This window comes from Crocodylus porosus, unplaced genomic scaffold (assembly GCF_001723895.1).
Source record: "Crocodylus porosus isolate Cpor-Errol unplaced genomic scaffold, CroPor_comp1, whole genome shotgun sequence".
Classification (NCBI taxonomy): Eukaryota; Metazoa; Chordata; order Crocodylia; family Crocodylidae; genus Crocodylus; species Crocodylus porosus.
The window spans coordinates 48,544,848-48,557,045 of record NW_017728907.1 but is presented as its reverse complement, the minus strand read 5'-3'; the positions used below and the strand labels follow the sequence as shown (position 1 = coordinate 48,557,045).

The following is a 12,198-nucleotide window of genomic DNA, read 5'->3' as shown; positions in this document are numbered from 1 at the left end:
GTAACTATTAGAAAGAGCCTCCATCTTCTTCCTCTTGGCTCTTCTCATTAGCTAGACCTATAGGATTCCTACAGCAAAGATGGAGGAGAGATGGGGCAGTAGTTAAAGAGCTGGAGGGTCTTTTTTAAGATGGGAGAGACCACAATATCAAGGGAAAAGGCAGAGTTGTCAGAGGTGAAGGAGAACAGTGAGCGATGGGTGAGAGGAGATGGGATGACGGGATGGGATCACTAAGGAGGAAGAGGTTAGAGCATACAAACTTCTGCTTCGGAGACACAGCAGACTCCATATAAGACCCGAAGCAAATCATTTAAATTCCTTGTGCCTTAGTTCCCCATCTGTACAATGAGGATAAGATTTTCTTCCTCTTTTGCCTACTGAGATTATAAGTGCTCAGGTGCTTCTTGCTATGTGTTTGTACACTGTTTTAGGTCAGCAGCACCATCAACCTAGTTTGGGAGCTTCTGGGTCCTACCTTTAATCCACTGTTAATATCAAATGAATAGGAACTATTAAGATTGTAACACCTTTGCTCCACACCTCCCCTTTGCCCTGCCCTTGAATTTCTAGCCCCTCCAGAAGCCCCCATGGGCTGCACCCAGCCATATCTTTGACACCCCTGTTCTAATTGTATGTAGGTATATTCAGGGGAAAGGGATTTTATGGGAGTTTTTTTCCTCTTTCTTAATTTTATAAGGTTAACCTTACCTTGATCCAGCAGCGAAAGGCAGGAAGGCATAAGGATGTCTACTGGAGATTTCCTCTGAAGAAAACCTTGACGGATCAAACACCTAGAACGAAAGGGCTCATAATAAGAAAAACCGGAACCTAGTGGTCATTGACATTACAGAGTGACTGGCCAGGATTTTCAGACCTGACTAGTCATTTTGGCTCCTTTAAATTTTTGCTTCTGAGACAGCTGACGGGATTTCAGGGGATGCGGGTTGAAGTTAAACAAATCAAGACTAGACAAAAGGCACTAATTTTTAATAGCAATTGTAATTTAACTCTTGGAAAAACTGACCTGGGGGAGTCAAGGTTGGGTGTTTGAAATCAAGATTGCTTGCCTTTTGAAAATCACAGAATCATAGAAAATGAGGGTGGGAAGGGAGCTCAGGAGGTCACATCCAGTCCAACCCCCTGCTCCAAGCAGGGCCAGCCCCAACTCCATCTTCCCGGGCAAGGCTTGGTCTACCCAGGTCTTGAAAACCCCTAACGTTTGGCACAGCCCAAAAAGAATGACTGAAGTAACACTGGAATAGCTTGGCAGGTTTTCTAATATATTATGCAGGAGGTCGCACTATAGGATGAAAATGGTTCTTTCTGGTCTAAAGGTCTATGTCTGTTTTGGGGAGGACCCAAATACCCCCCAAGTGACCCTAACATGGTTCTGAAATGGAAAATTATGATCAAAAAAGAAAGGGGGAAGGGAATTCAACAGTATTTCTCCAAATGAATATACTGACTTTCACACACCTCTAAATGGAAGAATCATGACTGCACCACCGCTCAGCCAACGTACTAGGCAGATCAACTAGCAGATACTGGCATAGCTCCAATGGCTTCATAGAAGTGCAATTGAGGACTGCAGTTGAGGATTGACCCAGTATTATGCTCTTTATCAAACCATCTCTTACCAGGAACCTGTGTTGTTAGACTGATGTAGCTGTGATGACCTAGGATATACTCAAGAGACAAGGATTTTTTAGGGATGGCCTCTTTTATTGGACTAACCATCTAGTTGAGATAGGGATACCCTGTGCCTGAGATCTCTCCAAACGATACAGTTGGTCCAATAAAAGTGATCACCCCAAAATATCCAGGCCTCTGTTCGTATTGCTAGGGCCAGCATAACTAAATGGCGCTGCTAGAAGTTCTCGTACGTGTGGGGTTTTTGTCACGTGAGACCTGTCCACACTCTTTAAAGGACGCTGCATCGTTGCTAGGTTTGTGGTTGGTTTTTTTGCGGCAGGAGGCTGTCGCAAGAAGGACGAAAGTTTGCTCTATGTCTTAATATATTTGTTAGAGTCAGTTAACTGAGCAAATTTTCCCCTAGTAGGTCTATACTGGTGTTCCTGGAAGCAGGGGGTTGCCTGAGTGCTGTGACTGCTTCGACCCTCTTTAAAAGTCAGGTCTTTTTATGGTGTTTCCAGTAGGTTACTCCCAAACTTGAAAGCACTCAAAATCAGTAGCCACCTCTGAAAATCTAAGCCGTTGCTTGGTTTGGCATCTGCCTTTAATCTTCTTCCTTTGTAAATTATAGCCCCATACTGACATCAATGGATTTTACAGCTAAGCCACTGATCTCAGACATCAGCACAGTGTCATGATTGGGAGAGTTTTCCAGAAAGATTTGCTTGCCTGAGATTTCAAACTGGTTTATGGCACAAAATAAAGCAGTTAAAGAAGCTTGGCTCTATTAGTATCTGGTGGTGTTTTCTTTGTTAAACTCAAGTGCGTCATCCCTTAATGGACATGCCCCTATAGCATGTCCTAATAATAATGTCTTGCACATCACTGAAACATTTTATCTGAGGATGTGAGGCAAACAAGCCCTTGAATGTCTTACGAGATTAAGTAAGGTAATAGTATCTCATGAGGTCCTATTATATTTGGATGAGCTAAAAATACACCAAGACGGCCTCCATTTTTCGAGTCGGGCATCTCCTGTTTTTAGAAGGCATAGAGCTCTAGTATTATTTATATTGTTATTAGGAGGGTCTCACAGAAAAGAGACTACAGATAACTAGTATCGCTATTTAACTGGAGAACAGGCTTTTTCCTACAGTACCTAATCATCACAGAGAAGGTACATAGAGCTCTGAAATCCCTTTGTTGCTTTCAATGCCGTGTCCTTCATCACTAGCCAAGAGATTATCTCAAAGCTCATTGAAATCAGTCAAAAGATACCTACTGATTTCAATCAAGCCTTGGATGACCTGACTTGTCCATGGGAGACAGCCAGAGGTTGACACAGCCACGATTAAAATGTCCTAGGCCTGAGGTGTTCTTGTGTCATGGAGCACGGATCCCACATCGGTGCACCCTTCCAAGCCATGGAAGGCCAACACAGAAAAGTCACGGGACAATGGACGTCTATAAATAAAGGCTTCTATTCAGCTACTGAAGGTGCTTTCTTAGCTCTGGGAACATTCAGGAAGGGTTTGGGAACTCACTGCTTGCAAATCAGAGATGAGCGTAAGGTTAAAAGAAACCGTACCAGTGGATCTTTCCATATGCTGGGATTTCTGTGAATGAGATAGATGCTTATTGCTACCAAAAAGCCTGCAAAGCAAACAAAGAGGAGACAAGTTCACCCATGCAGGAATTGATGATCTTCTGTACTCTGCCTTATATAGGGAGTCTGTCTAGAAACACAGGCCTTAAAGTCTATGGATGAAAAGTCTATGGATGAATCGTCTACTGAAGTCAACAGAAGTTCTGCCACTGACTTCAGCGAAAAACAGCGTTACACCGAGTTGCTCCCAGTCTCTTGCCCTTTTACAACCTGCCCTCTACCCCTGGACACACAACAGAGCTGCTGCTTACCTCCAGGTTTTTAGTTCAGCCTGTTTAGTACTACCGGTCCTCTATGGCACCCAACAACCAGGCTGTGGGACCTGCAGCCTTCTAGTTCAAATTTGCAGACAAATTTTGGAAACAAATTTGTCCCCCCATAGTTCAGATGCAGGTCTCGCTGCAGTCAATGGGAGTTGGGCCAGTGCAGCTGGGAGCGGGACCCCACCATTAAGGATCAGAGGAAACAGGGTGTTCAGACCTTCGGGTAAAGTCCGTCCGTCGTAAAACGTGATGGGTTTGCTGAGCTGCCGGGCTACCCCGGGGACCGGAGGGTAAAGACGCAGGCTCTCCTTAATGCACATGGTGCAGTAAGTCAACTTACTGAGGTCGTCCCTAGAAGGAATCAAAAGCAGGACCAGGCACCTTAAGTATTCAATATCCCTTCCCTCAATACTTTTCCCTAGACCTGCCCAGGCTGAACTTGAAGGCCACAGGTTGCATTGCCCGGAAAGGCAAATTATCCAGCTAGATAATGAAAGCCTGGATTTCAGAAGAGCGTGGCCTGCCCTACGTTGAGTGAAGTCGGTGAGAGCTGTGTCTTCTCAGCCCCTTCGAAAATTAGGCCCTGGCTTTTTGAGTATCACTTGTGGATATATTAGGCATGCAGTAATGGTGTCGATGGGGAGGAATCGAATAAAAAAAAAAAAGAGATCTCACCACTCGACCGTATCCCGGTCTCCCAGAACTGCCTGGACCTCTTCCCTACACCTCTGCTGGTGCTCAGGGTGCAGGGCCAGGCAGTAAAAGAGCCAGGAGATCCCGCTGGCTGTGGTATCATGACCCTCAAACATGAACGTGTCCACCTCGGCTCGTATGTCCTCATCAGATAATCCAACTCCGTTTTCATCCTAACAAGCCAGGAATACTGTCAGTGGCAGAAATTCACCCAGGAATGGATGCTACATGCAGTCACGCTGCTGGGCAAAGCTGTGATAAATGGGGCAATCACTGAGCCTTGGACTAGCCAATTCAAGTAAGAATCCCAAGTTGCTCTGCTCCTTATAGCCCCCAAAGCCGGCGCGTTAGAAAGGGGCAGGACATCCTTTCCATCCTGTACGTGCCGGGGAGAAGGGAACGATTGCCAGACTGCTCCCCGCAGCATATCTATTGAAGTTTCCTTCAATCCAGTCTTGGATGGGAAAGCCCCACTCCTCTTCCCCGTGTCCTTTTACGTCATGCTCAGCCAAAAGGCCCCATTTCAGACAGAATTGTCCCATTATTCAACCCTTGGGCCGCCTGCCTTCAGGATTCCCCAGATTTCGTTCGTGCCTCACCAGGGAACAAGCCCTCCACCTGGCTGTGTTCGGTGCACACAAATCCCCGCGATACTCACTTTGGCCTGGAGAAGGATGTCCAGAAAGTCCAAATGATGCCTCGTCTGGATTTTTTCAACTTCTTGCTCATTCTTGAGTGACTCCCTCCGCTCCTGGATCACCTTTTCTGTATTAGGTGGCAAGTAAAATACAGCTTTCAGCCACAGCTGGTGAAGCATAGCAGTTCCTAAATGCTTTCCAAATTGTGAGGCTCTTCTGACACATGTATGATAGTGTTCACACTGTCCCAGATCCTAGAGGGACTCCCTCTGTCCTTCACCCTCTATTGTCTCAGTAAAAGTTTGGCAGAAAAGCATCATGTCAGGAGTAGGGACTTCCTTCCACCATGGCCCAACTTACTACATCTGCTATAAAGGCCCTGCTCATTGTTTTTTTATGCACTCCAGAAACCATCGGGCATAATTCCATTTTGGGGAAAGGTCACTGGCTCCAGGCCAGAGGTGCCATAGGCCATCATAGCGAGCTGGTATTTGAAGAAGGCTATTCATTAACTGATGTGAACTCTGATGTGAGTCTCAGTCCAGTTCCTGAGTGCTCATGTCCCAGGAAACGCTATCACCTTTGGAAAGCACCTGGGCCTGCATCTGAAGTGCAGCCTCAAGGCCAAGGAGTGTTTGGGCCATGCTGTTGGAGCTACTCCCTCAAGCCTCAGTGGAGTCCTCCCTGAACCAGGCTGGAGACTTCCCCACACTAGCTAAACTCATATGTGGGCTGCTAAACTCATATGAACCTTTGATGTTGGTCAGGTGGGACAGCTGGTGGTCGGGCAATGCTTGTTCCCTCCATAGAGCATGATCCTCCAGCATCCGCATGCAGTGCACCAAACATTCCCAACAATACAAGCTAGGGTGCAGAGCAATACCTGTGTGGAGGTGTGCAAGCTGCAAAGAAATACCTGTGTGGAGGTGTGCAATCTGGCAGGCCTTCCTGAACTGGTAGCCTTGAGGACTGAGCCAATAGATGAAATCGCTGTGATATGGGATGATTTGGAGTCTGTGATGCACCAAATAGGTGAGTTCGTAGACAGCTTGGGTGTAGGAATTGTCCCTGGGAGAAAACAGAATGGAGTTGCCTTCATGAAATGATATACTGTAAGCCATGATGCTCCTGGTACCTGTCTGGTGAATGCAACTGTCAACATCACCGACACTTAGTGCCTGTCTATGAAGCAGCGCACTGGTCTCAGAGGCTAAAAAAATATCACCAAATGAAGCAGATCAGCTGTGTCTCCATGTACCATGGGGAAAAAGCAGACACACCTCACCCCTTTGTCCTACCCGGTGATGCTGTGGGACACGTGGCCACATGTGGTCCCAGCTCTTGAGGGACCTGGTTCTGCAAACCCCAGGTGTTCCCAGGCAGGATCGGGGCCCCTCCAGCCCTGAGACTGCCTGCCCAGACTTCCCTGCTTACCCAGATGAATCTCTGGGTACCCATTTGGGTAAACGAGGAAAGTTGGGGTTTCCCCACCTCCCCAAACACACCCCCAGAGATCCTGGGGTGGGTCTGGGTAAGCATAACAGGGAGTCACACCACTATTACCAAGGGCAGGACATGGGACAGGATGACAGCGCTAGGTCCCTTTAAGACAAGGACTTTTAGAGCCAGAAGAGATGAAGGGCAAGCTGCTGACCTGCCCCTTCTGAGGGCTGCATGCTGCTAATAAGGACCTCCCGCAATGGTCAGGCTGGGGTTGGGATCTCAGCCCAGCTGGGCTGACTTTCCATCCCCAGCCCAATACTAGGGCTGGGGAGGGGAACTGAGCCATCAGGCTCAGTTCCTTTCCCCAGCCCAATCGCAGCACTTGGGAGGGGAACTGAGCCCGGGCTCAGTCCCCTTCCCCTGCACTGTGATCAGCTTCCTGCAGCCTGGTGGTGGGAGACAGGGCGAGCCAGGGCTGCGCTCCTAGCTGCAGCTGGGAGCACAGCCCTGGTTCTCCCTTGTCTCCCACCACCTCGCTGCTGGCTGCTTTGAAACTCGAAATGTTTTGAAACTTTTGAAAAGTTTCAACTAGCCTCGTTTTGTTTCAACGCTGTTTTGAAGACCTTTGTTTCAATTTAATTTCACTGTTTCAAGCTCAAAATGAGTCAAAACAGTGTCAAATCAAAACAACCAGTGAAATTTCACACAGCCCTAGCTGATGTTACTGATGTAACATAGCAAATGTTGCATAGCAGGGAGCTGACAAAAGCTTTTGCTGCAATTAGTCTGCTGTGGGTTGGGAGTGCTGGTTTCAAGGCCTGGTAGACTCATTTGTCTGCAGAGCTGAAGGTTTGGAGTTCAAGACCCAGTAAGGACACAGGTACAACTGTTAGCTGGGCCAGGAGGAGCCTTGCAGGTTGTAGGGCAGAGGCTAGAAGGGGTTTGGACCCAACTAGCAGCAGTGATAGGGATAAAGAGGAGGCAATGACAGCTGACTTTGAGGTCTGCCCCCCTTTTGGCTAAGGCAGACCCCCAAATGGGGAGTGGAGAGCCAGTTGGTGACAGACCACAGGGTCACTCACCAGTGGTTTCCCCACTTAGCCAGGCCTGCCCCTGGGATGTATGGGGGCCAGTATGGGTAAGTGGAGAAAGCTGGGGTCTGGGTAAGTGGGTCCTGGCATGGAAACAAAGGTGTTGGAGCTTCCCCAGATCCTGGGTCTGCAGACCAGGACCTGTGTGGGTTTTCCACGCTTTTGGAGAGGTACCCCTGGAGCTGGTCTCCACAAACAAGGAACACACAAGTTCTCCGTTTCTAAAGGTTGCCCTGAGACTACCCATAGTGCCTCTTTACGCAGAGAGAGAGGGGCAGATATCTCAGAGCCCCTGCCCAGGGTGGCTCGAGACTGCAAACAGCCGTGGCCGCCCGCACTCTCCCACCACAAAACTAATGATGTCTCCAGCAGCAAAGCAGCAGAATTTATTACCACTTCTTGTCGAGACACTGATTTGGCTCCGTGTGGCACGACAAAGGGTGGGTCCATCTATTTGCTCACCGTGCTGCCGTAAAAATTGGTACAACTACATAAACGTGACATCAAGCAATGTCTGTTTCTACCCAGATGTAACATCTCTGAGGTGTGTTCAGTTATAGGATAGTAAGTAATATAGTTATAGTAAAATAATATGACATGGGGCAGGGAATGAGGATCTGAAAGCAAAAGACGGTGACCAAGAACAGAAGGGATGGGTAAAAATATAAAGATTCCCAATGTTCAGCTAGATCCCTTTGGAGGATGAGTGGATTGTTATTGTTTAAAGTATAATAGCTGCAGCAATCCTTTTTCAAGACCAGTGCAAGGCATTATACATATCCAGAGTATATATGTGTCCCTGCCTAAGGGAACTCACAGCCTGAATGGACAGAGAAACTAAAGGAGGGGAAAGTGTTGCATTATCTGCCTTTTACAAATTAAACTGAAGCTCAGTGAGATGAAACATCTTATTCCAAAATATACGGGGAGTCTGCGGCAGAGCTGGGAACTGAAGCCAGATCTTAGTCCAGGGCTTTGACCACAAAAATCACCCTTCCTCTCTGTCTTGGCAGGGAGGAAAACAGATACGGCACCCGACTGCAAAGTACACACCTGTCCATCTGACAGTTGCTCTGGTAACTGAAGGCGCATTTCATGATGCTGTCAAGAGTCATCAAACTGATGTCTTCAAAGAGCTCCAATGACTTGTCCTCTGTGATCACTTGTTCCCATTTATCCTAATGCCAGATAGAGACAGAGGTGAGAGAGTGTATGTGGCAGGCTGGCTTCCAGCAGCCTGCAAACTCCTGGCTGTAGGAGCCTGCAGGTTGGCAGGGACTACAGCCCAGCTCGGACAACAGCAGGTTGGCAGCCCAGCTGTAGGCAGTAAGCACTGATTGCAGGCTGCCTAGGAGAAGTGGACCAGCTGCAAAGGATAATTAGCTGGCCCACAGGAAGCCAAAAGCTCCTGGGGAGTGGAGACAAGCAGACAGAGAGGGAGAGAGTTGCTAGGCCAGTGGCTGGGTCCCCGATATAGTGCTGCTATCCCCAACCCCTGGTCTCTTCCCAGACCCTGAATCAAAGACCACGTGAGGAGGAGGACTGTAGCATGGAGCGAGCCGCAGGAAGCCAGAGGCACCTTCTCAAGGGCTAGAGAAGACTCAGCACTATGAGTGATCCCTAAATGGACTATGTTACATTAGGATATTGAGTGTTGAATTGTGCTGGGGATGTTCCTGAGAGGCAAATGTGCCTGGGAAAATAAAGGACCATGTGAAGGCAAAGACTGTTTGAGCTAAGCAAAAATCCCTGAACCTGGTCTGGTGCATATTTCTGCAGATTCTGCATTGACCTTGCATTTTAAATATACATCAGTGACATCTTTAACTATTTGCTTATTCTAGGCAACAAAAAAAATGGGGGAATTCATTAGCTGCATTAAACATGAGAGATGCCAGTATGGAATAAAAGGAAGGCAGGAGTCCAACTTGGGGCACCTGTATATGTGACGAGGGTTTAGTCCTTCGGGTTTCATTCTATGTCCCCTAAATTGAGACCTAGGGTTTTATTTTTCTGACACCGTATATACGTCATTGTCCAGGTGGCTGCAGGTGCCTACTGAAGGCAGAAGTGGCAAGGGGCCTGATCTTTTTTTTTCTGATGGATGAATGGCCCGTGGCCATGGGAGAGGCTGGAAGGGCAGCTCTGTTGTGTGTCCAGGGGTAGAGTGCAGGTTATTCAGCCCCAGGAAGGCACAGATTTTTGCCCTCCAGACTGAAAAGCTGCCATCAGTTCTCTCTCTTGCTGCAATATCCCACAGCACGGCAGTAAGCAATTGTTAAATAAGAGTGAAAAGTTGGTGAGCATTTGGGGTTTTAAACCTATGAGGAGTGGAGTAATAGCTTTATAAGTGCTGGTGTGTCTAACTTTTATTTTTGTAAATACAGCAGCTCCAGAGGCTACTTTTGTTCCCAAACACCATGAGATTCCTTCTACTACTCCAATCAAAGTCCACATTAAGGAAATAAAGCTTTCCAGTCGAAGTATGTTACATGGCCCCTGTAGCCCCAACTCGCAGATGATGTAGATCTGTGACAGCTCCCATCTAGAAGACAGCTCCTCAACTCCAGATGTACACTTGCTTTCAGTGGTGAAGGCCCTTCATCCGATCCCTAGTATGTCATCCAGTGCCTCATCATTTATCACAGTAGCAAAGCTTTTTTTTCGCCCCTGGTATCTACTCTAAATCTACTTTGCTGCAACTTGTAGTCATTGCTTCTTGTCATACCCTCTGCAGCGAGGGAGAACAATTATTCTCCCTCTTCTTTACAGAAGTCTTTGAGATGTGAAGACTATCACGCTCCCATAGAGCAAGAATTGAACCTTCACTGCTTTTTCTGCAGGCGAAACATGCCTTGTTCTCTGAAACCTTCCTCATACAGCTTCCAAGCCATTTATCATTTCATCACCTATCTCTGGACTGTCATTGATGTCTTTGCATCCTTCTTAAAATGTGGAGACCAGAACTACGTACAAAACTGCAGGTGAGGCATAAACAGCACCAGGCTAAGTGGTATTATCACCTCCTGTCTTGCACCTAATGCTCCAATTGATGCAGCCCAAAATTACTTCTGGTTTTTTGTTTTTTGTTACAACTGTATCCTATTCATGTTGAATCATGAGCCACCAAAACCGTAGGAGCCCCAGTAATGCTGCCACCCAGCCAGTTATCTCCCATTCTGTATTTAGGCTTCTGGTTATTCTTCCCTGGGGGAAGCACCTTACAGTGGTCTGTGTTGACCTCCATCCTGGAGTCCCTATCCCAGCTTTCCAACCTGTCAAGACCCCTCTGAACTCTATTCCCATTCTCCAAAGTGTTTACAGTGCATCTCAGCTTTGTTTCATTTGCAAATTTGCTCGGGAAGCTCTGTATGCCAGCATCCAAATCATTAATGAATATGTTAAATAGCATCGACCCAGAACAAACCCCTGTAGAACCCCACTTAAAACTGGCTACCATTCTGCTCTTGATCCATTTATAATTACCCTTTGATTGCATTTATTGAGCCAGTTATCTGTCCACTTTGTAGCAATTTTATCAAGCCCACATTTCTCCAGTTGGCTTCTAACATGAGCCCGGCAAGAATATTATGGACCAATACTTTGTCTTGAACTCATCAGAAACAAAGATAGGATATTAGTATACAGGATACCCAGGATAATTCCTACCAGCATCACTTTAGTAGAGTCTGCAACCAACAGCACATAAGGTTTCAACAGATCGTAATGAAACCCTGGAGTTAGAAGTTTACGATGCTGGTACCACTTTGGACCATGTAAGACCAGTAATCCTTTCCCTGGGGAAACACAAGCAATTAAATTCAGATCTTCAAGATGACAGTCAGAGGGTTTTTGAGTGGTATAGGTAAAGCTTTGATCTACCATAACCAGATTGTTCTCCTTATCAAATTTCACCATGATTAGAGAGGTATATGCTCCAGGTGATGGCTTTACTGTGGATATATGGCTTGCATGTAAAAGAAATGAGAACTTTTCTGAACCTTCACTCCTAACCTCAAGTAAAGTCCTCTGGCTAATAAGGCTGAGATTACATATTCAAATTTGCAAGTGCTAATAGTAAGCAATGTTGGTTGGTAAGAAGGTTATTATCATGAGCTAAGGATCAATGCCACATGAAGGATTAATACCCCCTACCATTCACTGCTCAGACTTGCCATTAGAGGGCTGGTGAGTAGGGGCATGTCTGAGCCCCGATGCCTGGGCTGTCCCTGCTCAGGGGAGGAGGTCAGAGGGGCAGAAGCATGTCAGGAGTTGGAAAGACATAGGCATCATGTAAAGGTTAGTTATTTAGAAGCATTTTTATTGGACTGAAGTTATTGGACTGAAGTTATGAGAGAGAAAAAAAATAAAAGATTCTAGACCAGTGGTTTTAACCCTTTTTTTCATTTTTGGATCTCTAAAAAATGTTGCATGGAGGTACAGACCCCTTTGAATTGTAAGCACAGATATTCATATACTTTTGATTGATTACAGTCATCCTTTGCAGACCCCTTAGGCATAGTCTGCAGACCATAAGGCAGGTTGAAAACCACTGTTCTAGACTCTTACTGCAATAAGTCCTGGGGGGTGGGAGAGGGCTAAGTTCTGGGGGGCTCTACCTGAACCCAAACCCGAACCCAAGCTAGCCCCATTTGGCTTGGGGGAAGCCAGAATAGGCTGCAAGGCGGGTTCAGCAGGAGGGGGGTCTGCACATGTCTGTTGGTGGGGCTGCAAGTGGGGGATGTGGAGCCTGCCTGCAGCTCCCTCCTGCA

At 46.9% G+C, this 12,198-nt stretch overlaps 1 protein-coding gene across 1 annotated transcript in view; it reads right to left on the bottom strand.

Annotated features, from left to right (window-relative positions):
• Nucleotides 1–12,198, bottom strand: part of LOC109307445 (cytochrome P450 4B1-like) — a 27,067-nt gene that overhangs the window by 3,590 nt on the left and 11,279 nt on the right. Inside the window, exons 4-11 of the mRNA XM_019531378.1 lie at nucleotides 11,096–11,223; nucleotides 8,480–8,604; nucleotides 5,809–5,960; nucleotides 4,913–5,019; nucleotides 4,237–4,427; nucleotides 3,779–3,912; nucleotides 3,221–3,285; nucleotides 709–791 (exon numbers count right to left, since the gene is read on the bottom strand). Coding sequence (XP_019386923.1) covers nucleotides 709–791; nucleotides 3,221–3,285; nucleotides 3,779–3,912; nucleotides 4,237–4,427; nucleotides 4,913–5,019; nucleotides 5,809–5,960; nucleotides 8,480–8,604; nucleotides 11,096–11,223 — 985 coding nt within the window. The remainder of the gene's footprint in view (nucleotides 1–708; nucleotides 792–3,220; nucleotides 3,286–3,778; nucleotides 3,913–4,236; nucleotides 4,428–4,912; nucleotides 5,020–5,808; nucleotides 5,961–8,479; nucleotides 8,605–11,095; nucleotides 11,224–12,198) is intronic.